We start from the raw sequence: 25,944 nt of genomic DNA on the forward strand, positions 1-25,944 counted from the left end.
CTAGGATAAATTTTGGTTAATGGTCAATGTAATGTTTTCTAATGTCTGATTTTCAAGCTCCACTTTTATGAATGTTGCAATTCCTTGTATCTAGTATGTGTAGTATAGAAGATAAATTAGTTTTCCTATTCAATAAAGGTTTATCTATAATACAAAGTAGAACGATGTCTGTCCGTCTGTCTGTCCGTCTGTCCGTCTGTCCGTCTGAAGCTTAAGATCTCGGTAACCGCTGAACCGAATGGGCTCTACTCTTCAGGGAATATACCTACTGGTCCTGTGGTGGTTTTAAGCTATTTTCTTGGGGGGTGGGACACCCCCAACCCCCCCAAAAATGAAAATTTACCCCCCCCAAAAAAATACTCCTGGTGCTGCTGGTGCAGCTGGTGCTGCTGGTGCAGGTGGTGCAGCTGGTGCTGCTGGTGCTGCTGGTGCTGGTGCAGAAAATTATTTTTTTTCTAGGGGCAAAGCCCCTAGAGGCTAGGGGCGAAGCCGCTAGTTTTATTTAAAGAACTACCAGATACGCCCCTAGCCTCAAGGTGCTCTGTTTTCGAAGTTGTTGAGATGGGCTAAAATATTAGATGAAACCATCCCAAGACTTATTTCTGAAAATAGAATGGTCTAAAACCATCGCAGGAGCTTTGTGAAGCTTACTTAGTAAGGGAGCTCAATCGGTTCAGTATCTATTGAAAGCTTATTACTTAATATAAAAGGACTAGCGGCTACCCCCCTGACATCACGAAGTTCTGTATTCGAAATGGCAGAGAGGAGCATTACAAATAAATACAAATAAATTAAAACATCCTAAGATTTATTTCTGAAAATAGAATGAGTTATAATCATCGCAGCTCTGTGAAGCTTACCTATATAAGAAATCACAATCAGTTCAGTATTTATTGAGATCTTAAGCTTAGAAAAAGATTGTATGTAAACTTAGGGGGAGGGGGGGGGGGGGTAGATATACCACACTTTTCTGGGATCTTGCCAGATCAAGTATCAACTGTGGGGAATACCAAAGGATGCCTCCATGCAAAATTTGAGCCGGATCCGGCCAAAACCGGCCGGGATTTTTATAAAAAACCGTTTTTTTCCGGTTTTTAGGGGGTATCTGTAAATCAAGCCCCCTCCTGGGTACGCCCCAATGATGATTTTTGCTTTAAGGTCTGATCTGAATGCCTCAACACTGGATATGACCCCTAGAGTTGAAAAAATGGTTAAAATCCGGTCTTTTGACCGGTTTCTGGCCATTTCCGGCCCAAAAAAAAAATTTTAAAAATCAAAATTTCATCTAAAATTAAAAAAAAAATGCTTTAAATTACATTTTTCATTAATAATTTTTCAAAAACCAAAACCTTAGGTAATGAAGATAATTTTAGCAACTTAAAATGTGAAAAAAGGTTGAAAATTGACAAACTTGTGTCAATTTGAAAAATGTTGGTAAATCTTAAAAATTTGACGGATTTATACATACATTAGAATTTAGGTTGACTATGGTCTTTAAGACACGCCATATCCAATAAAATTGCAATGAGAAGGTCTAAATGTTTTTTCTGAGCCAAAATTCTACATACCCTGGCGGTTCCAGGGATATATCATTAAGGCCGTACGGCTGGCAAGAAAGCTTTAAACAGGTGGCCGACTAAAAGCCGGATTTGATAGTTATCAACCGTAAAAAGTAGCGATTTTCGTTTTTTTGGCCAAAACTCATGCAGGGAGTTGTTTTTTGGGATTGACACACAAAAGCAAGTTTGTTCAACTTTTTGGGGCAGACCTTTTTTTACATTCGCATTATCTGCCACGGGTGAACCGTTTGGCCGTTATTTGCCGCCAAAATCGCGATTTTCGGCGATTTTGCCGTTCACGAGGTTTTAACGACCATTTTTGAGGGGAAGGAGTCATCCAATCAATATAACTCCGAAATACTTTTCATTTGCAAATTAAATTGGCTACATTTCATGTGAAGTAAATTTTTTTGTGCGTCTAACAGTTTTTGTTCCAGTTGAAATTTAAAAATTATTACTTTTTAATTATAATTATTTTTTTCTTGTAATTTTAAAACTAATTAAACACTAATTGTTAGTACATCATAATTTTGATAATTAATTGCACATTTCAATCACTGATATTTACTACTTGGTAATTTTTAATTCATCTTTTAATTATCTGATTAATCTCTAATGATTATTACTTTGTAAATCTGAATACTTATTATTCATCTCTAGCAATTATTTATAAACTAAAAAGTAATAAAAATTACTATAATATATGTATTAGGTTAGGTAGTTCAAGTGATAATCAAATAAAGTAATTTAGAAATGGTGATAGTTACTACATTATAAAAAAAAAATTATAAAAATATGAATAAGTATTGATCAATTAGTAATAGGATATTTTATATGATTAATAATGATAAAATCATAAATAATAAGTAATAAAAAGATAATAGATTATTGATAGATTTAAAATAGGTTATGTAATATAATTTATTGATTGATTTGTAATAGGTTATATTATATGATAATTAATACTTATAATACTATAACTGAATAATAATAATAAGATAATCATAATTATTATGCATAAATATGGTAAGATAATATAATTCATGATTATAGTGTTATAATCAATAATAAGATAATTTGGAGCCTGCGTCTTAAAAAATTATTTCACCCAAACTTGTTTCTTGTGGGGGGGAAATACATTTCATGGGGTTGGTGTAATTAGTAATTGTTTTCCTTTTTTTTAAATTTCAACTGGAACAAAAACGGTTGGACGCACAAAAACATTTACTTTACATGAAATGTAGCTAATTTAATTTACAATTGCGATTTCGTCGACGAATAACGGCCAAACGGTCCGCCAGAGGTTAATGATACATAAGTAAAGAAATGTCCGCCTCAAAAAGTTAAACATTAATGAAGAAGTGTCCTAAGTTGCTAAATCGGCTCCGTCATCCCCTAAAGGGGCAAAAAAACAAGATTTTTGAAAAATCGTCAAAAATCTTGCCTTTGGCGGCGCGTATCGGCCAAACAGTTCACCCGTGGCAGATAATGCGTATGTAAAAAAAGGTCTGCCCCAAAAAGATGTACAAACTTGCTTTCATGTGTCAATCCCAAAACACAACTCCCTGCATGAGTTTTGGCCAAAAAAACGAAAATCGCTACTTTTTACGGTTGATAACTATAAAATCCGGCTTTTAGTCGGCCACCTGTTAAAAGCTTTCTGGCCAGCCGTATGGCCTTAATGATATATCCCTGGAACCGCCAGGGTATGTAGAATTTTGGTTCAGAAAAACATTTAGACCTTCTCATTGCAATTTTATTGGATATGGTGTGTCTTAAAGAACATACATACTCCAGCTCAGTTTCATACATATAAATTTTTGGTAGTACAGGATTTTTCTTGTTGGTGAACAGCATCAGTTTAGTTTTGCTCGCTGAAAAGCTAAGCCTGTGGTCTTCAGCCCATTTCTCCAGTATGTGTATGTCTCTTTGTATGTTTTGTGCGCAGGATATTTCATCCCAGCCGATTGAGATGTCCAGTATGTCATCTGCAAATATGTAGAGATCTGTTGGATTTCTCTCTGGCATTCTATCACTTAGGTTCTGCTGATTATTATTCCATAGGTGAACGCTTGCTACGGAGCCTTGTGGTGTGCCTCTAGTTGTTTGCTTTGAAACCATGACGTCATCATGCATAGCTGTTACTTTTCTATTTTTAAGCATTGCCTCAGTCCACATGACAGTTTGTCTTGATGCCCCCATCCTTTCCAGATTATGTATCATCATATTTATGGAGGCGTTGTTGAAGGCGGCGTCGATGTCTGCGAACAGAACAATCGCACACTCGCCATTCAACTTTGCCTTCTCGATTTTCGCCACTACAGCATGGAGACAGTCTTCTGTGTTGGTGCTTTCCTTGTATGAGAATATTTTCTTGCTAGTTTTAGATCTGAGATGATTTTCACTAACTTCCCAATAAAGTGTTCTTTCTAAACCCTTTAATAGGAAGCTAGAAAGGCTAATGGGTCTTTTGGATTTGGGATCAAGGCTGTCTTTTTTGCAAGGCTTATCAATAAACGCTACCCTGGTATCTAGCAAGGTTCTTGGGCACTTACTTTCCCTCACGCTTCTACGCCACATCTTCACAATGTCCCCCCCAATGATTTCAATGCCTTTCTGTAAATGACATGGAAAAATGCCATCCATGCCAGGAGATTTAAACGGTTTAAATGATTTTAATGAATTAATAACTGTTTCAATATTAATAACTTTTTCAATATCGATAAAATTATTGTTATTACTATGGTCATAAGGCTCCGTATGTCTGTCATCTTGTTCGTCAGGAAAATGTGTATTTAATAAAACATTTAAGGTGTCCTTGATGTTTTTTGTGTACTCCCCACTAGGTTTTCTCACAGTACCCAGCTCTCTATTGTTGTTCATCTTCATCAGTTTCTGTATCCTGGCTGCTGCGTCAAGCTTATCCATTTCCTGGCACATATTGTACCAGGCTTTTTTCTTGGCTGATTTAACTAATGTATCATGCCTATTTCTAACCGCCCTATATTCTGCTGCTCTTTCTTCATTATTAAATCTACCTACCCTTCTCCTATGAAGGTTAACTAATTTTTTACTAGCCTCAAGGTTCGAGCTCCACCATTGTGGACGGTTTTTTGTTCTTTTCTTAACACTAGGACAACTATCATTGTAAGCATCTATAATATCATCCCTGAGCTGGTCTGCAGCTGTATCTAAGTCTACCAAATCTACATTACCTCTTTTATTCCGTTTTTCTTGTAGAATCTCCTTGTATTTCCACCAGTTGGTTTTCTTTATACATCTAAAATTATCAGAGTTATTTATGTTAATATTTTCAGTTAGTTCGAAATCTAAATACGCATGATCAGAAAAGGATTCAATGTCACTGACCCTCCATCCAACGACCCTATTAATCAGAACGTCCGAGACAAAAGTGATGTCTAAAACCTCGCCTCTCAAGATGTTAGAAAAAGTTGGTTTGTTACCTTCATTTAAAACTATAAGGTTTTTTGAAATTATGAATTCAAGTAAGTCTTCTCCCCGCTTTTGGGACTCTGACGAGCCCCAACTCAGATGTCTTGAGTTTACATCACCCCCAATGATAAGTGGTAAGCTATTAACTCTGGCGTATTCAACCAGTTCTATTAATTTTTTGGCGGGCGGCGATTTTTTCTCCGCCTCTGGTTCACCTGGACAATAAATAGAGCAAAAGATTATTTGTTTATTATTAAACCTGAAAAGAACTGCTGTATGATCTCTGTCCGTGAATTGGTTAAGTTGGCAACCCCTAACCTCCTTGCTGGTAGCTATGCAAGCCCTATTATCATTATCTTTACTACAATAAACATTAACATTGTGAAAAAATTTTACCTTATTATTTGAAATATACGGTTCTTGTACCAAGATAATTTGTCGTCTAAATCCTGTCCGTTGAGCATGTGTTGTCGTCATCGTTGTATCCGTCCGGTCATGGCTCCCAGTTAGCCTGGCACCACATTGAACTGTAGCAGAGACAGCCCGGTGGAGGTTGGCCTGGGAGATTGGAGTGTAGTTATTTGTTAGCACTGGGTTGAGCATTTGTCTCAGGGAGTATGCTCTCGTACTTCTTATATGCCTTGTCTCTCAAGTCCTCCTTCACCGCGGTGATCATTCCACCGTCGGATAGGAAGACATATGACATACCGAGCTTCAAGCGGCCTTTTAGCCTGATGAGTTCCTTGAACAGCTTCTCATCCACCTGCAGTCCGACTGTGAAGAAGCCATTCTCCGTGTCTGACAGCTTGTTCTTGGTGATCTCTGTCACCTTGAAATGATAGTCCCTTGACTCTCCGGTCTCAGGGTTGACATATTTGTCCTTTATGATCTTGTTCCACAGTTTTATCTTGATCTCCATTGTTGTCAGATCCTCGCAGAAGAACTTTGTGTGGATCTTGCCCTTCATACTGCGATATAGTCTCTCCTGTGGCTTGTAGATTATAAACCTTATGCCCATATCCTTGAGCTCCTCTGTGTGAGGGTCCATCCTTCTTATCTCGTTCTGGACAAACTTGGCCGTTTTGCTGTTGTTACAAGCAATCCAGCCTATACGATTGTTGATTCCGCCAAAGATTGAAAGATCAAAGTCTTCATTTCCATTTGTCAGAAATTCACAATACTTGTTGACCATGGTAGCGTCCACATGGTCAAAAGCTGCCTGATCTATCGCTATGCTGTCGTCATCGTAGCGGAATTCATAGATGATATTATCAGCTGCCAGGGTTGCATAGCTAGGTCTGCTATGAACTTCATCCATCACTTCTTCTTCTATGAGCTTTGTGATAGATGGTCCACCAGTAGATTCTTCTTTTGCTCTCTTGAGCTTGTTGAACTCAAAATCTCGCTGTTTTTTCGCAGCACGCTTATCAGCACCAGTTCTCCTTCTTTTTTCCTGAATATCAGAAATATTATTAGTGTTTACATTTTTCTCTTTCTCTTTATTCTGTATTTCAGTCTTTCTTTTGTTTTCTCTGCTTTTGACCACAATGAAAGGTTCATTGTCATCATCATCCTCATCGTCCATGTCGAGTATAGCTGGGTCTACGTAAGTAATGTCCTTAGTATTTCCTTCCATGTCTAATTTACTGTCATTTGCAGTCCAATTAAGCTCTGTTATCTCTTCAGTTATCTGTAAGTGTCCAACAGTCTTTCTTATTTCCTCTTTCTGATTGTCTTCCAAGCTCATGGCACTGAGCTCAAGACTATCATCCTTGATCGATTGTGCGTCATTGTTAAAAGAGTCATCATCAATATCGACATAATCATCATTAGTAGCATTGGTTCTTGTAGACGAGTCCCTATGTACATTCTGACTTTTTAAGTTCTCAAAGTTCTTGCCTTGGGTCCTTTCGTTTCCGAAACCCCCTGGCATTACCTGTACAGTAGCCCTTTCAACGCCTTCCGCCTGCTCAGGATCACTTCCGGCGTGGGTATCGGTAACCATCGGGGATGTTCCGCCCCTAGAGACCGCGCTGCCGCTACCACCGACGCGCCCTCCATCTCTGCTTGTTTTCTTGGCTTGATTCATTTTTTAAGGAAGTTCTGCAAGATTAATTTATTTTTAACCATAGGCAGTTAATTTAAATAATCTTGGTGAAGAAAGGAAAAGAAAGTAGAGGGATAGATGGAGGAAATGACAAGAGTCTGAGATCTTATGCTACATAACAAAAACATTCTACTTGAGTCCATGAGCTTAAGTTAAGTGAAGTAAGTAAGCTATGGAATAAGAAAAGAAGTTAAGTTTTGTCCTAATAAAAATATTAAAAACTGAAACCCTGACTCACTTTTTAAGAATAGTCGCTACTAATTAAAAAGTTTAACAATATATTTACTATTTTTCACCATTGTTTGATAAAATTTGAACTTGAACTTGAAAATTTGCGGTAACGCTTAATCTAAGTGTACACAATGGTGACCCTAGCGACTCCTTACGGCAATATGTGTAACTACTTGAGACAGGGTTGCCGTAAGAGGTAATGTAGATTTGGTAGACTTAGATACAGCTGCAGACCAGCTCAGGGATGATATTATAGATGCTTACAATGATAGTTGTCCTAGTGTTAAGAAAAGAACAAAAAACCGTCCACAATGGTGGAGCTCGAACCTTGAGGCTAGTAAAAAATTAGTTAACCTTCATAGGAGAAGGGTAGGTAGATTTAATAATGAAGAAAGAGCAGCAGAATATAGGGCGGTTAGAAATAGGCATGATACATTAGTTAAATCAGCCAAGAAAAAAGCCTGGTACAATATGTGCCAGGAAATGGATAAGCTTGACGCAGCAGCCAGGATACAGAAACTGATGAAGATGAACAACAATAGAGAGCTGGGTACTGTGAGAAAACCTAATGGGGAGTACACAAAAAACATCAAGGACACCTTAAATGTTTTATTAAATACACATTTTCCTGACGAACAAGATGACAGACATACGGAGCCTTATGACCATAGTAATAACAATAATTTTATCGATATTGAAAAAGTTATTAATATTGAAACAGTTATTAATTCATTAAAATCATTTAAACCGTTTAAATCTCCTGGCATGGATGGCATTTTTCCATGTCATTTACAGAAAGGCATTGAAATCATTGGGGGGGACATTGTGAAGATGTGGCGTAGAAGCGTGAGGGAAAGTAAGTGCCCAAGAACCTGGCTAGATACCAGGGTAGCGTTTATTGATAAGCCTGGTAAAAAAGACAGCCTTGATCCCAAATCCAAAAGACCCATTAGCCTTTCTAGCTTCCTATTAAAGGGTTTAGAAAGAACACTTTACTGGGAAGTTAGTGAAAATCATCTCAGATCTAAAACTAGCAAGAAAATATTCTCATACAAGGAAAGCACCAACACAGAAGACTGTCTCCATGCTGTAGTGGCGAAAATCGAGAAGGCAAAGTTGAATGGCGAGTGTGCGATTGTTCTGTTCGCAGACATCGACGCCGCCTTCAACAACGCCTCCATAAATATGATGATACATAATCTGGAAAGGATGGGGGCATCAAGACAAACTGTCATGTGGACTGAGGCAATGCTTAAAAATAGAAAAGTAACAGCTATGCATGATGACGTCATGGTTTCAAAGCAAACAACTAGAGGCACACTACAAGGCTCCGTAGCAAGCGTTCACCTATGGAATAATAATCAGCAGAACCTAAGTGATAGAATGCCAGAGAGAAATCCAACAGATCTCTACATATTTGCAGATGACATACTGGACATCTCAATCGGCTGGGATGAAATATCCTGCGCACAAAACATACAAAGAGACATACACATACTGGAGAAATGGGCTGAAGACCACAGGCTTAGCTTTTCAGCGAGCAAAACTAAACTGATGCTGTTCACCAACAAGAAAAATCCTGTACTACCAAAAATTTATATGTATGAAACTGATGTGGAGTATGTATCCAGTATGAAATACCTTGGAGTTACATTCAGAAGTGTTCTCAAATGGGATCTTCATATAAGAAATATTACAGACAAAGCAACCATGTCCATGATGTACTGCAGACGGATGGTATCAAAAAATTGGGGACTTAACCCAAGGATATGCAGATGGCTATACACAGCGGTAGTGAGGCCGGTCTTGACGTATGCAGCCATGATTTGGATTGAAGGTATCACAGGTAAACTGAATGGGAAGAATAGGAAAAGACTGGAGAGAGTGCAAAGGAAAGGATGTCTGGCCATACTTAACAGTATGAAGTCCACCCCCACGGCGGGGATGGAAGTGATGCTGGGACTAGAACCTATAGTCTTTCACCTACAGGCACAAAGTATCAACACCTACAAGAGACTGATATGGAACAACGGTTGGACAGTGCAGCAGGCTGAAATAGTCAGTGAAAAATCACATGCAGTTATTATCCGCAAACTTGCAAAGAACATTAAAACAATCTTTCTACCAAGAGACAGAATGGTACACAAACAATTTGTACCAACACATTTTAAAACAAAAATCGGCACTAGACAAGAGGCTAGAGAAAGTAATCTGAAGCCAGGTAGAAGGGACCAGGAAGTAATCACATGCTTCACAGACAGCAGTAAGATGGCAGGAAGAGCAGGATTTGGCTACATTATAACTGGAGGAGGATTGAAGATCAGTGGAGCACAACACCTGGGAGGTCATACGACGGTCTATCAGGCTGAATTGTTAGCGCTGGCAGAAGCAGCCTTCACACTCATATCAAACAACATAAAGGATAAGACGGTAAATTTCTACCTAGATAACACCTCTGCTATAACAGCAATTCAAAATTATCAAATAAGAAGCAAAGTCATCTTCGAAACCAAAAGACTGTTAAACAAACTTGGAGAAGACAACAGAGTGCTAGTAGCCTGGGTACCTGGACACGAAGGCCACCTTGGAAACGAGGTGGCCGATAGAAAAGAGAAAATGGGAGCAATGATGAAAATACACACACCTGGAGAATGTATCCCTATTTCAGATGCAAATATAAAAGCTGAAATTAAAGACTTCACCTTCAAAAACTGGCAGAAAGAATGGGAGAAGATCACAACATGTAGACAAACAAAAATGATGCTACCCAGCGTCAGAAACGGTATGTGGAGAAAACTGATAACTAAACCAAGAAGGATGATGAACATGATCACACAAATTTATACCGGCCATGCAACACTTGGCTACCACCTAAATAACATGAAAATAGAGGCCGCACCTACATGCAAACAGTGTGAAGAATTTGATGATGCTGAAACAGTAGAACACTACCTAACAGAATGCCCAGCCTTCAGCCATGCAAGACAACAACATCTAGGACATATTTTCTTGCGAGTTATAGATCTCCCCACCCTTAACCTTGACAACGTACTTAAATTCATTAAGGCGACGCGTAGGTTCGATTATTTAGAATAAAAATAGCGTAAAACCATAATATTGTAAGACTAGAAAAACTAGTCGACCAAAATTTGCAAAAACCTTGCAAAAATACCTAGGTAACGAAAGCTAGAATACCTAGCTAAGATTATACTTGCAAAAACCTTGCAAGTCTGGAATGGCTAAAACCTAGCCAGATAATTTTAGGTGAAAAATTTAATAATCTCGGAAAACTACGACACACATGAAAAAGGCATTGCAAAAACCTTGCAATAATACTAGATAAAAGCTAGGAAAACTAGCTGGTTTACACTTGCAAAAACCTTGCAGACTTAAAGCGGCTAAAACCTAGCCGAATAAATTAAGGATATTCTAATAAAATTACACCTAAATTATAATTATATAACTATAGATATCGGACTTGAAATATTAAAACATTTAAGGCGAAACTGACAGACAAACATCCAACTGCTTAACAGGTCGCGGTAAAGTATTAATAACTATTAACATTAGGTTTTTATCAGATTTATTAGAGTTAGATTTTCTAAATTATAGATAGGACTCCAACATTTTTCATGATAAAATTATTTATTTAATCTGAATCTTAATAATTAATCAGTTTTAACTAGGTACTTAAGGCTAAAAGCCTTAAATAGCAATGCTGGTGGCTTCGTGCATATCAACTTCATGCTGGAGTGCTGCCAACTCATCAGCCTGGGCATCCGCAGGCTGCTCAGGGGTGGGGCGGCTGTACTCAAGCTGGGTGGTTAGATATCCATTATTATACAGACTCTTCGCAACTTCTCTCTTAACATTATTATCGTCAGTCCGAGCCTTATTCATCAGAGCCGCTCGCAGGCCTTGTAAACGGTTACTCATCTCAGTCCAAAGTTCCATATTTGCATTAAAAGACATTTTAAATCCACAGTCTGATGTTTTTACCTTCAACTGAAAACTTTCCCCTGAAAAATTAAGCGCGCGCATGACTTCTCCTGTATCTGTACACTTTCACCAAATCTTTCCTTACTAACCTTAGAAACTAGTTTTAGGAAGACTGCACTCAGCTATACTAATCTTAACCATTTCAGGAATAAAGAGAAGGGGAAACTCTAACTCGCCCCATAAAAATCCCTCTAAGGGCTGCGGCCCTAGCGGGGATATAAGGGTGACGTTAAGGGTAAACCTAAAAAGATTATCAAGACTAAACTGAAATTATTTAGGGTGAATGGACAGAAAAGGGGACACTACTGCTCCCCTTAGTTTTCCTGGGCTGGTGGACTCGGACTGGTTTTGGTCTCGGGCTGTCAGCCTCGCCCATAAGAGGTATTTTACAGGTAAAGACCATGGTCAACCTAAATTCTTATGTATGTATAAATCCGTCAAATTTTTAAGATTTACCAACATTTTTCAAATTGACACAAGTTTGTCAATTTTCAACCTTTTTTCACATTTTAAGTTGCTAAAATTATCTTCATTACCTAAGGTTTTTGGTTTTTGAAAAATTATTAATGAAAATTGTAATTTAAAGCATTTTTTTTAAATTTTAGATGAAATTTTGATTTTTAAAATTTTTTTTTGGGCCGGAAATGGCCAGAAACCGGTCAAAAAAACCGGATTTTAACCATTTTTTCAACTCTAGGGGTCATATCCAGTGTTGAGGAATTCAGATCAGACCTTAAAGCAAAAATCATCATTTGGGCGTACCCAGGAGGGGGCTTGATTTACAGATACCCCCTAAAAACCGGAAAAAAAACGGTTTTTTATAAAAATCCCGGCCGGTTTTGGCCGGATCCGGCTCAAATTTTGCATGGAGTCATCCTTTGGTATTCCCCACAGTTGATACTTGATCTGGCAAGATCCCAGAAAAGTGTGGTATATCTAGGGGGGGGGGGGGGTTAAGAGGGGAGGGCAGTGACTTAAATACCTAATGACGGACAAAACCCTAGAGTACCTGCACCACTAAATTAAAATTAAGATAAATTTTTATAATTATTATTAAAACTGGATTACATACAACATACATATGTTATTTGATATGAAAACAAGAATAAAGAAATACACAGCAATACAACTAACTATTTGCATTTATATTTTATTATTATTTTACTATTACCATCAATCTAAAAGAATATCGAATATAATAAGAAAATAAGATAATAAGGGGGGGGGAAGTTTGTACACTTATAGGAAATAAAAATTCAGTACCAAAGTTTGGGAGGGTCGTATGGGCTTGTTTTTAAAGTTATCAACCTAATTCTTTTTGTAGGCTCTCTTATATGACTTGATATACACGGAAAACTTTGAAAATTGAATTTTGGGACTTTCCCTCTAGGGGCTAGTGGTGCAAAAGACCCCCCAAAACACTAAAATTTTAAGTTATGAGCTTATTTTTAAAGATATCGAGCTGATTTTTTAAATGGAAGCTTTTATTGCATAAATGAGTTGATTAGCCATCCCATATTTCATTTTTGCACCTTACCTCTAGGGGCATGTAAGCTCAAAACTTATAAATTTTGTATTTGGGGGGGTTGTTTTACTCCAAAAGCCCCTAGAAGTAAAGTGCAAAAATGAAATATGGGGTGGCTAATCAACTCATCTATGTAATAAAAGGTTCCATTTAAAAAATTAGCTCGATATCTTTAAAAATAAGCTCATAACTTAAAATTTTAGTGTTTCGGGGGGTCTTTTGCCCCACTAGCCCCTAGAGGGAAAGTCCCAAAATTCAATTTTCAAAGTTTTCCGTGTATATCAAGTCATATAAGACAGCCTACAAAAAGAATTAGGTTGATAACTTTAAAAACAAGCCCATACGACCCTCCCAAACTTTGGTACTGAATTTTTATTTCCTATAAGTGTACAAACTTCCCCCCCCCCTTACTATTTTTTTCAGTATTGCTTCGAAACCGATTAACATCCCCTGGATTAAAACTGGTTCTCAACAATACTGAAAAATCATAAAATTAATACCAGCTTTTTTATCCCGGACCTTAGAGAACCCCAGGGCTAATAAAAATGGTTTTATTCATAAAATTTTTCATTATAATATCTGCGGTAAGCTGTCTTTAATAAGATGCGATAAAACCTTATAAAAGAGTAACAGGATGTCTGTCTGTTTGTACCGAAGAATCTCGCTGACCACTGAACCGAAATGGTTCTCCTTTACAGGGTATCTTGTCATAGGTCCTGGGAAGAGAAATCGCCCTAGAAAAAAATTATCCACCCCCCCTCAAAAAATAAATAAATTGGGTTATTGAATTCAACTCCCCCCTCATCAAGTGCCCCTAGAGGCCTCTTGGGGGCGCAGCAATTAGTAACTATTAAAGTGAAGAGGTTGGACGAAAGATTCTTAAAATTAATGGAAGATTCACTAAAATTGTAGTATATTTGGATAAAAAAGTTTAAGTATTTTTAATTCACTTTTAAAATAGGATTTCTAACCAAGGATAGATTCAATATCAATTAAATCATCTTAAAGTAAATAAACAATAACATACTAAATAAAAGGATCATGGAAAGAAAACGTAGTAGCGGGTTTCGTCGTATTTTCACATTAGATTTTGAGTGCCCCCACAGGGGCTTGAAATAGGAGAAAAACTGCTGTGAAAATACGACGAAACCCGCTGCTTCGTTTTCTTTCCATGATCCAAATAAAATATTATATGATAAAAAAAATGTCGTCTTTCAACAAATCTGTTTTGAAATATGTAGCTGTCATCCAAGTGACAGCTTTCTCTTAGCGGCTAGTAGAGCTTCTCTTTCCAACTGCTCTGCTCTTGATTCCACACTTGGAGATTCCTAGATTAAAGTGGTATTAATAAGGATCATTTTGACTATTGGTAAATCAGCAACAAAAAATGAAACAACAATGAAGAATAATATTACGTTGCCTACCTAAAAAATATAACCCTATCAGAATAACCGTTTCCAAGATTTATGATGACATGTGGATGGAAGCACATGATAGACATAAATTACTAGCGGCAGCACCCTATCCTCCAGGATTATATAATACAGGGCCAACATTCCCACCTTAAGTTTTAGATGCAAATATTAGCCGAGATTTTTTTTCCAAAGCTATTCCTATTAAGTGGGTAGCACTATCATGTGAAGCTTTCTTACATATAAAACTAGTTGATCAGTACCTAGACTCTTGGAGATGACAGATGTGTCCAGTTAAAAAGCCTAAAGACAATAATTAAAATCTTCCTTGAAAAGTAAAACAAATTCGGACCAACAATTTCCACAATCCTTGGCTTCAGACAAAATTTCTTACTACTTATAGTATAAGATTTATCTATCGACTAACAAACGTCCAGCTAAAAAATATTTGGTGTAATAATGACAGCAACCTGTAGGTCAGATTGTTTAAGCTTATTCTGCATTTCATCCATTTGTTTTCTCATATTCTCCATCTTTTCTTCCAGACTGTTTATATAACTCTTCAAATCATCATTTTCCCTTTAAAAATAACAATCAATTGAAATAATAAACGAAAAATAAGGTGTAGGGAAGAAGTTGTAGAAAAATGAGAAAAAAATATAGTTAGAAAGAGAAAAAAAAGCTAACAATACAAATAAACAGTAAATCTAGATGTCTGTCTGACAGAAAATATTATTTCGTTGGCATATTGGGTATTTTGTTTTACACCCAACTAAATGTCTGCATCACACCCTACACCAACCTAAAGTTAGTACAACACTTCTCTAGCTGTATGTATTGCACGCCCCATTGATAATACCAAACCATCTAAATTTTTGGTTTAAAGGGGTAATCGAAAATCGAGAGGTATACAGACTTTTGGATGCGCATCGTGCATCCTCCTGGCAAAACCCTGTACACGCCAATAATGCCACATAACGATGAAAGAAAATTTAACATTACCTAACCTATTATTTTAAATAAAGAACAGTGAAAAATTACAAAATAATTAAAGACAAAAATACTAAAAAAATCTTACTTTTTCAGCATTTTGTTTTCATTGAGGAGGTCTGTGTTCGAAGCTCCTCCGTTTAAAGACAACTCTTCTTGTATCACAGTATATTCAACCTTTACAAATATATTTGTAACTTAAAGAGAATAGGAAGCTAATACAGATCTTGTAGTTTAAAGACAGCTCTTCTTGTATCACAGTATATTCAACCTTTACAAATATATTTGTATCTTAAAGAGTATAGGAAGCTAATACAGATCTTGTAGTTTAAAGACAGCTCTTCTTATATCACAATATATTCAACCTTTACAAATGTATTTGTAACTTAGGATATCACAAAGAAGGTCATTTTTTCACTTATATTCCGTAAAGGTGTGTGTTAAGTCAAATGCGCTTATTAGGTCAAACTGTTCTTAATTTTGACCAAATGTACAGTTTGACTTAAAAAGCAAATTGGACTAACACACAACTTCATGGAAAATAGGAAAAAATGACCCACTTTATATAAAATATTTGTGTTTTTTAAAAATCTTCACACATGAATTTAAATATGTCTTTTCCAACCAATTCTCATCCAACAATCTTTGTTTCTCTCACTCTGTATGTCTATAATTTAACGCATATTTCACATTTCAAGCATATATATAATATATGTATTTGGCAATAACTCTATAAAAACAAGGATGACAACATCCATAAAAGCGAAGCATTGAAACGGTAGGACAAACGGACATTAACACTTGTATAGTGTCAGAACTGAATAATCATAATATAAATGTATAAGGGTCAAAGCAAAATTGTAAGTAAATTTGTTGAAAAAAAAACTGCTTGATTCGGGATAATGTTTATGGACATACTTACATTTTTAGGACTTGATTATAGAGTTGCTTCGCTTATTACATTATACTTTGTTGTTTCAGGAATCAATATACCAAAAATTAGATCAATCAGATGATTAGTTCACATAAAAATTTGTTGTTAAAAAAGTAAAAAAATCAACATGTTTAAAATGGACGTACGGACATTTTGGTAATGATTATAGAGTTGCTACGCTTTCTAAATCGTACCTAGCTACTAAAGGAATCACCATGCAAAATTTGAAATCGATAGGACAATTCTAACATGCTTAAATTAATTTTAAAAGCTATCCGTTACGGACGGACGGGCGGACGGACGTACGGACGGACCGACCCTAATTATAGAAAAGCTTCGCTTTTAAAAATTTATTTTAGACCTAAGATACTAAAAGAGGTTCTTTAATAGCCCAAGTAATCAGTTTTTAGATATCTTTATATTCCACAGAAAGAAAATCCTAAACAAATAAGCAATTTTGACAAAGTTATGGCCTAATACATGGTCGATAATATAAAATCTAACAGACTTTATATCTTTTGTAATGGACAGAATAACAAGATTTCAGTACCTGCCTATCAGATGTCTTGGAGGGTTAATAACCCTCCCCCCCCCCCCCCACCTTTTTTTTCTTTTAAAAAACTTTCTTTGTCTGCAGTATATGGACTACATTAAAACTCAACATTACCTTAAAAACTTGAAGCCTAGAATCCACATTTGACATTTGAGCTGCTCGCTGAATAATGCTCTCCAAAACTTCTCCTTTCGACTCAGGGATATCTAACACAAAAATTGAAACTATGTTTTTTTTATGACAAACGAATACGCCCCTAGAGGCACTTGAGTGAAAGGGGGGGGGGATAATTCGACCCTTTACTTTCAATTAGTATTAAAAAAGTAAAATACATTTTCCAGGATATTTTCTATTTGGTGCGGGTGGTACCAGTACCTTCCCCAAAAATTATTAAAAACTTTTCCTGGACCTATGAGAAGATCAACTGTAAAGGAAAACCATATCGGTTCAGCTGTTAGCAAGATATTTTGATATACTCAGAAATCCTTTTCATTTATATTTGTTTTTTAAAGTGAATCTTTTCTAAATTTAGGTCTTGTATGTCAATAAGTCATAACGTTTCTCTGAGAAAGACGTACAGAGTTGTATAATCATGAAGAAACTTTCCACAATTATTTTTCCCTCAAATTCATTTAGCAAAGCTACTCTATAACTAAGAATGGTTGTACCTTTATAAATATCAGGCCATGCCTGTTCTATACAATTTTTAATTAATGCATAAATAAACAGATTTTATCAAAATTCTATAGGTATAAAAGAAACCATAAGTATTCATTACCTGTTTTGATAAAATTGATAAGATCTTCAACATTAGTGAATGCAGTAAGTTTATCAGTAAAATGTGACAACAGACATGCTCCAATCTAAAAATGTTAATATGTTTTTATTCAATCTTCCGTCATCATCTCGCCATACATCATATGAGGCTCATTTTTAAATGGGCAAGGAGCACTATCAAATGAAAAAGTTAAGATAAACAAAAAAAATGTTTTAAGAAAAAACATATATACCTAGTAAATATATTTTTAAAGAACTTTAAACTTCTTATTAAATGTGATGAGGGTATAAAAAATGGACAGTAGCCGTGTAAAGATCTTTGAAAATGCTTTGTTTTGGTTCATGAGTAGTCTAATGTGCATTATTACTCAGTAACAAAACGCCCAACAGAAAACCAACTCTTATTGCAAAACCTATGTTTGGAAGTCCTTATAGCCTGTTTTGGCCCTACTATAATATTTATATCGCACATAAGTAACCATTTTTAACGACTTTTTTGTTGCGCAGTGTTAAAAAGAGATCACCTCGCCTACAACGAGCTAATGTACCACGTGTAAAACCACAGTCGCATGTTAAGAGAAGACAAATATCTAAACTCTTAAGTTTAATCTAATGGTCACACCAAAAAAAGCAAATTAAAAGGTGACCTTTATAACAGCCTGTTTTCCTTCCAGGAATACAAGATCAAGGACCCTGGCCACAAATCCAATTGGAAAGCTGGCAGCAAACAGGGTCAGGAACCAGGGAGTTCCATACAAACTGAAATTATTGACAAATTATAAAGGGATGAAAAAATGCAATTGGGTGCTTAATTTATAAATCACATTCTAAGAAAGGATTATTATTTTACCAGAAAAATTTCAATGATGTTTCTTGTAAATCTTAACAAGGAAGAAAAAAGGCAAATAAATGTGATTAATATAGCCAATATTTTCTAAATCTCATCTCAAACAATTATCAGTAATCGTAACTATACTTTTTTTCTGGGTAAGATTGAGATATTTTTTAAGGAATAAAAAAGTTGAGATAAATTGATGAATTACAACCTCAATGATGGGGATCAGACTAAAATTATTGTTCAAAAAGTGTGAACACTACTAGTTTGAACTGAATGCTTAAGGTACTTTTTTTGAATTTTGATTAGTTGGTTAGGAAATAGTAATGTCTAGACTTTTTAACCAATAATGTTCCTCTACACAAGGGATTATTTTGTTCCATTTACAATACCTTAAGATCCCTGGAGGCATGTTACCTTGGATCGAAGCTGAGAGTATCAAAATGCTGGTAAATATCAGGTTCTGTCTCTAGAAGCAATCTTGTCAACTGATACAGGCAAATCTAAATAAAAATATTCACTTTTTTAATATAAACCCTACAGTTTTGTTAAAAGAATAACAAAAAATAACCCAATTCATGCTCAAGCAATATTTAATTTTGTATCTACTCCACTCTCCAAAGAACTACAGCTCGAGACCTAGCCCTTGTGGAGAACTTTTATTACCTGTAACCCAAGCATATCAGGGTTCTATGGTCAAGATGAAACATAAAGAAATTGTAGCATGTTGAAAACATTGTAAGGCTATATTGCTACAAAGGGGGTCATTTATATCGCGTATTTTACGCAAAGTTATGTATTACCATATAGTCAAATGCGCTTATTAAGTCAAACTGTTCTTATTTTTGACCAAATCTATATAAATATTATAGTCATAATTTAAAAAGTTTGACTAAACGCTAACACACACAACGACCCTCTTTATTAATTTACTTGTATGCTGCTGTTAATATTTACTATCCAGGAAAGCTACCCTATAGTCACCTGTAATCCAAGCATATCAGGGGTGAACATGGTTCTAAGGTCAAGATGGAACATAAGATATTGTAGCATGTTGAACGCATAGTAAGGCTATATTGCTACAATTGGGGTCATTTATATCGCGTATTTTCCGTAAAGTTATGTATTACCATAAAGTCAAATGCGCTTATTAAGTCAAACTGTTCTTAATTTTGACCAAATCTTATATATATGTTATAATCATAATTTTAAAAAAGTTTGACTTAATAAGCGCATTTGACTAAACGCTAACACACAAAACGACCCTTTTTAATAATTTACTCGCATGCTGCTATTAATATTTACTCGAAGGGAAGCTACCCTATAGTCACCTGTAATCCAAGCATATCAGGAGTGAACATGGTTCTAAGGTCAAGATGAAACATAAGATATTGTAGCATGTTGAACACACGCTCCTCAGAGTCCAAATGCAGTAGAAGAATTCCAACCAGAAATGGCAGGCCCTAAAATCAGTACATAATCAATCTTTTTCCATGGAAATTTTTAGGGACAGGCTTAAGCTACCAGCCTTAAAGATGCCCATGGCCTTGTATATTTATTGCAATAGAAAAACAAACGGCCCGTCGGCTAGCAAGATCTGTTGGCAAAATTTTGTTAACGTTGAATAATAAAAATGTGTAGGTATGGATCAAATGACATTTTAAGTCAAGAATAAAACAAAATAAATTTAAATTTACGAATTAGTTTTGATTAGAATGTTCAATTTTGATCTTTCATACCTGACAATAGCCAACTTCAGGGTCCAACAGAGAGTATGCCTTCAGTACATTGTACATTGCCAGCTGACCAGGTCCAAGTGGCCGGGAATAAAACCCTGGAAATCAACAATAACATTATAGCAGAAGCAAACCAGCTTCTTTTAAGTTTCCTTTAAAATTAAGTTTTTCCCAACAGATTAAACTAGGTAACATTTAGAATTGTATTAAATGTGAATTCACCATCGAATTTTATAACAAATATTGCAACCAAATATATAATCTCTCTTTTAGGCATATATCTTTAAAAATGCAAAGAATACAAATCTTTTACTCCATTCACACCAAAGATTAAAAATTGTAAAACATACGAATTAGTTAGCATTGAGCCTTTAACTTACCCAATCTTAAATAAATTAGCATTATGCTTTTAATGCATTTAAAGAGTACGTGATTGGATAGATTTTTTTGCCAATTATATTGCTTACCATAAGAAGGAAAAGTTCTGCCAATATCAATGAGTATAGAATGTTGGTGAGGGGTCAGTTTAGCCTTCAGATCTCTATATCTATCACAGTTGGCCACCTTTCTGGGGGAATCTAGAAAAAAACAGGGATGACAACATCCATAAAAGTCAGGGAGGGAGGGGACATTGGACTGTTTAATACACTAGTCCCCAAAGTTGCTTATTAACATTTTCTTATTTGTTGGCTTAACAACTGTAATTGTAATCTACAGAAATGGTTATTTTGTGTATCATCATATGGGATGTACATCAATTGATCAGCTATTGTCTTATCCCTTTAGATGCCTGGTAAAAGTAAAGCTCAGATTGTCAGACAAACGAGCATTAACAAATGTAGACTATTTACAAGTCTGAACAATATTCATTACCTTGCCTATATCATAACAAAACCTTTAATAACGAAAATAAGTATCTCCCTAAAAAGCGTAAATAAGGTTTTGGGATATCTATTAAAGTTGTCGTGTTTAAAGCAAGAACAACACTGCTTAAAAAGGTCATTAATTGAATAAATATTATGTCTAAAAACGGAAATAAACAAATAAATGTAGAATAAATAAGTTACTGTCTATTATCTAATCACTGTATTGACCTTAGACCGAAAAAATACTTATTAGATTCGTACTAAAAAATCAATACCTGAAATGTTGAATTTATTATCCATAATACAAGTCCAGAACTCCCCCCGTTTCAACTTTGGAACACCAGATCTCAGCTGACACCTTACCTCGTCTATGCTCAACTTTCCTTTCTGTAAAGAAAAGTATATGAGTTATTTCATAAACAGTTTCGTCCAAACAGGTATGATACTGTCGATATCGGTGGGGGGGGGGGGGGGGGGGGGGTTAATGCAACCATCTCGTAATCAATGCGCAAATGGCACTTAGAATCAAAATCTAGTTATGAAACTTGGCATGAGTAATCCTTGTTAGGTCTATTTTACCTAAATAGAATAAAAAAATTGGAAAAGTAACATCTAAGGGCAAAATTATCGATAACAATACAAATAAACTTTTAAAAAATTTCTAGTACCAACTGCTTAATAGCTAGAACCGACTAAAAACGGAGGGTAGAAGCTATAAAATGCCAAGAGTAACATTTTAATACAAAATAATGTACAAATATCATTCAAATAGTTGATTCCTACATTTCATAATTACTGATGGATTTGCCCTGAATTCCTAATTTTATCCTGAAATTCGAATTCTAAGTACCATTTGCGATTTGATTACGAGATGGTTGCATTACCCCCCCCCCCCCTTAGTTTATTTCCACTTGCATAAAGTGATTTTAAGGGACATGACAATTTGCGATAAATTGATGTACAACCCAAATTATAAAAAATGTTCCTTTTCTAGATTAGAATTAATGAATGAAAAGTTTGCTAGTTTTATCATAAGAATAAGAATAAGATTCAATAAAAGCACCTGAAATTAATATGCTAACTAATGAGAGAACTAGTTTATAAAACCATAAGAACCTGTATAATTATCTGTCAAATATCACCTTCCCCCTTGCTAAAACTTAAATTATTTGTTTGTTTTACCTTTATCAATCTATCAACATTTTCAGCAACAGCTTCTGTAATAGGAGCAAGCTCCTCGTATTGTAGCTTTTGACGTTTCAGCTGCAGTACTTCTCTTTCCTCTGTAATAGAAAATTAAATGGAATCGAGTCCTAAGTCAAGAATCCCCCCACTATTAAGTGATCTAAATGGATACACAAAATTACCCGTTCTGTAAATTACAATCTCTTGTTGAAATGTTTGGGCACTCATATTAATGAACCAACAAATTGAAATTTAATGAAAGTCCCCAAAGTTGTTAAGCCAACAAATAAGAAAACCTTAAAATAAAACTTGAAGGGCGTAGTGTAATAAACACCCAATGTCCCCCACCTCCCGCCACTTCACCCTACCTTATTTTGAAATAAAGGAGGTGTTAACCTACGAGATTAGGCATAAAGAAACCAAAAATAACCCTCTTATTTTTAATTTATTTCACAAAACAAAAGGTGGGGGGGTGTTCTGTGCTCGCAGGGCACTTTGAGAGAAAGTATAAAAATAATAATAAGCAAAAGTATGCATGATAGTAAAGAAACTTTACATTAATCAGTATCAGGGGCTGTGATTTAGCAAATCAATTTCACTTAAAATTGCTGAAAATTTTGGTATTTTGTGATACGCAACTTTGTGTTGTAACTAAAGGGAAGTGGGTAATAAGAAGAGGGGGAAAAGAAGGTGGTATTTGGGGAAATTTTCACTTAGAATTGTTTGTCAGGATCACTGTCCCTTGTACCTGATGTCTGTAACATATGAAAATTTGCGTATAGTTCCTTTCGTGGCAACGCCCCTTAAATGGCATTTGATAGGTTAGTTTAGGTTGTATTAGGTTAGGTGATTGCACCGCAGGGTTAGAGCCCCCCGCAGGGGCTAGATATAGCAGAAAAGCTACTGTAAATATACGAAGAAACGCCCCTTAAGGGACGTTGCAACGAAAGGGACTATACCCAAAAATTTTAACCTTGCATTTTTTTGTTTTGTTTCTCCATTCTGTTGAGCAGAATCTGTTGATTTATAGCTGACTGCCATAAGATCCTTAATATATTATTCTATTAAGATATAGTAGTTCAAATTGTTTGTCCTCTAAGATCTTTACTGAACAGATTGGATTGTTCATTTTACAGAAGCTTTACGGATAACATACATAGTTTCCGGTATGGTTTTATGCGTTTTTTTTAAATTTAAGTCTTGGGTTGCTCTTAAGCTGTTTTTCTCTGCTGAAAGTTATAGGGTTAAAGAATATGAGAGAGGGGTAAAGAAAAATTATTAAAATAAAGAGTACTGAAAATATTCGTACATTTATCCTACCTCCTTAGAGAAAAAACTAGAGGAGGAAAAAATAAAATATTTTGCAGCCCGGGAAAAAATGAATCTTGTGCAAAATAAACACACCTGGTACTTAATTTTAAATCAACAATAACAAGCATTGACCCTATAACTTTAGGTTCGTGTTCATGAATTTTTCCAAATAGGTTCTTTTTGTCACTAAGACTTTGATAATTTTAAAAATAATTAAATCATTATCAAAGAAATCAAAGTTTTATTGTAATTTAATGAGTGATCTTTATAGAAACAGTATATAAAAGGAAGATGACATAAAATTTTTGTTGACTTAAAAACAAGGATGACAATATACCATGGTAAAGACTGCACGGTATATTTATTTTTCACCTGTAATCTTTCTTCTTATTGCTAGACGTTTCTGGCTTCTTCACTGGAGTTGTCACTGTCTAAATACAGTAATACATTTATTTTATAACCAACTACATATTTTAGAAAAATTTTAAAAACACTTTGTACGTGGATTTTCTCTACAATTTTAATTTTATTCCTTATTATCCAGTAACATATAACAAGGAATAGCAAAGTTGTGTGGAAAAAAATTTACTATAATTTAATACATTCCTATTTATCTTATTTTTTGTTTGGCACATACAAATCATATGGTCGACCAATGGAACATTTAAAACTATTAAACTTACATTAAAAATGTATTGTCTTGAGGTTTTTAGATTTTGATGTGGAGAAGGAGCAGTGGCTGAAGCCGTCTTCTTGAATATGGTCACCTTACATCAATGCCAACCAATCAGCAGATATCTTTATGCAAAGTGCCTATTGAACACTGATAACCTAACCCCCCCCCCCATCCCTTTTTTTAAATAGATTGAACATGGGGCCAAGGTAGGCGGGGATACACAATAACCAATAAAACCTGAGCTAACCTCACATAAATAAAAAAAAAACGATAATATACCTCCCTCACCTATTTCAATTTATTTAAAATATATAATTTATATTAGTGCTTAACCTTAATTTGGTACATATTTGGGACATCAAGAACAAGTTAGGTATTTTAGGTCTAAAAGTATTAGATAATTCAGTCATTTTTCTGCTTGCTAGTCACGTTGATGGAAAGCACCAACAAATACATTATTACATAGTCCAACAGAGCATAAAAAATAGGATTAAAACATTGATTGATTATTTGCCTGTGGACTGATTGGTTTGGAGGGTGGTGGCTCATCCTCCTCGTACAAGGGCGCAGCTTTCAATCTGAGAGAGGTGGGATTATTAAAGATCTGTAATATGTAAATTCCTTGTTTTATTTTAAGTTGCATATGTAAAATTATCGCAAGCTATCAAAAAATAGAAAAAGCCCTTTGAGGTAAAAAAATCTATCATTCTACCTTTTTATTTTTATGTGTGGGGGGGTGGGGGTTTCTCATTCACTTAATAAATAGTCTAAAACCGTGTTATAACCAAGGGTATATTCCCAAAAGACCAGAGCCCAATCTATACAACGGTTTACAAGATCCATAGCTTCATTTTTCTTTTTACTATAAATATACTATACGCAATGAAAATCTTGCATACTAAAGGATTATTTTGTCTCTATTTAATGATGATTCAATGACATGTCTAAAATTGTAGAAAGAGGGAACAATGTTTATTACACTAGTTGCCAACGTTTTATAATAACGTTTTCTTATTGTTTGCTTAACAACTTTGGGGACTTTTACTGAATTTTGATTGGTTGGTTTATTAAGTTGAGTATTTAAACGTTTCAACCACTGATTTTAATCCAAAGAAGGGGTAATTTTGATCGTCATCATTGGGGATGTACATCAATTAATTGGCCATTGTATTCTCCCTTTAGATCCCTGCTAAAATTGACATTTATGGTTAGAATTGACCCCTTCCAATTGAAACCAAACTTTACCTAGTCATCTTTTTGTATTTGAGTTCTTTCTTCAAAGATTCTCCGCATGACGTACTCAAGGTTCGAGCCCTGCGTCTTCCACTTGGTTCTAAATAGGATAGGTGGATGGATAAGTAGAGAGATTAAAGATTCATGAAGGAAATATAAAATAATAAAGTTTTGTTTCAATGGATTAATAGATTGTTGACTTTATTGGAGCATTGTATGCACTATGTATCTATAATCTAATGGATAGATGAATAAATGGAAGGATAATAATTAGATTGATGAATAAATGGATAGAATAATAAATGGATAGAATAATAAATAGATTAATGAATAAATGAAAGGATAAATGAATGAATGGATGCATAATTGAAGTTGTAGATTAAAAAAAAAATTACACCAGAATAAACGGATAAATAAATAGATGAATAAATGAGTGAATAAATGGATAGATAAATACCTAGGCGGATAAATAATAAATGGGTGATTAAAGTTATAGGTTGATATACAAAATTAACTAAATACAAAGATAATAACGCCGACATTCCACCTACTCTAACTATTA

The 25,944-nt window shown here is 35.1% G+C and overlaps 2 protein-coding genes across 2 annotated transcripts in view; one reads left to right on the forward strand and one right to left on the reverse strand.

Moving 5' to 3' along the window:
* The first annotated feature begins 8,181 nt into the window (after positions 1–8,181).
* Positions 8,182–10,446, forward strand: LOC145324170 (uncharacterized). Its single transcript, XM_080166797.1, has one exon. It carries the CDS (start codon positions 8,182–8,184, stop codon positions 10,444–10,446), a length of 2,265 nt encoding a protein of 754 aa, XP_080022923.1.
* A 3,542-nt stretch (positions 10,447–13,988) lies between these two features.
* plx (PTB_TBC1D1_like and TBC domain-containing protein plx) overlaps positions 13,989–25,944 on the reverse strand; it is a 72,369-nt gene continuing 60,413 nt past the window's right edge. The window contains exons 25-41 of the mRNA XM_080167485.1: positions 25,395–25,482; positions 24,664–24,727; positions 24,157–24,240; positions 23,846–23,904; positions 23,136–23,209; positions 22,160–22,260; positions 21,253–21,364; positions 20,579–20,689; positions 20,115–20,209; positions 19,707–19,838; positions 18,793–18,878; positions 18,188–18,299; positions 17,542–17,626; positions 16,878–16,969; positions 15,365–15,453; positions 14,757–14,865; positions 13,989–14,202 (exon numbers count right to left, since the gene is read on the reverse strand). Coding sequence (XP_080023611.1) covers positions 14,119–14,202; positions 14,757–14,865; positions 15,365–15,453; positions 16,878–16,969; positions 17,542–17,626; positions 18,188–18,299; positions 18,793–18,878; positions 19,707–19,838; positions 20,115–20,209; positions 20,579–20,689; positions 21,253–21,364; positions 22,160–22,260; positions 23,136–23,209; positions 23,846–23,904; positions 24,157–24,240; positions 24,664–24,727; positions 25,395–25,482 — 1,577 coding nt within the window. The 3' untranslated portion in view covers positions 13,989–14,118. The remainder of the gene's footprint in view (positions 14,203–14,756; positions 14,866–15,364; positions 15,454–16,877; positions 16,970–17,541; positions 17,627–18,187; positions 18,300–18,792; positions 18,879–19,706; positions 19,839–20,114; positions 20,210–20,578; positions 20,690–21,252; positions 21,365–22,159; positions 22,261–23,135; positions 23,210–23,845; positions 23,905–24,156; positions 24,241–24,663; positions 24,728–25,394; positions 25,483–25,944) is intronic.

This window comes from Acartia tonsa, chromosome 7, assembly GCF_053477335.1.
Source record: "Acartia tonsa isolate MP-2025a chromosome 7, ASM5347733v1, whole genome shotgun sequence".
In the NCBI taxonomy this organism is placed as follows: domain Eukaryota; kingdom Metazoa; phylum Arthropoda; class Copepoda; order Calanoida; family Acartiidae; genus Acartia; species Acartia tonsa.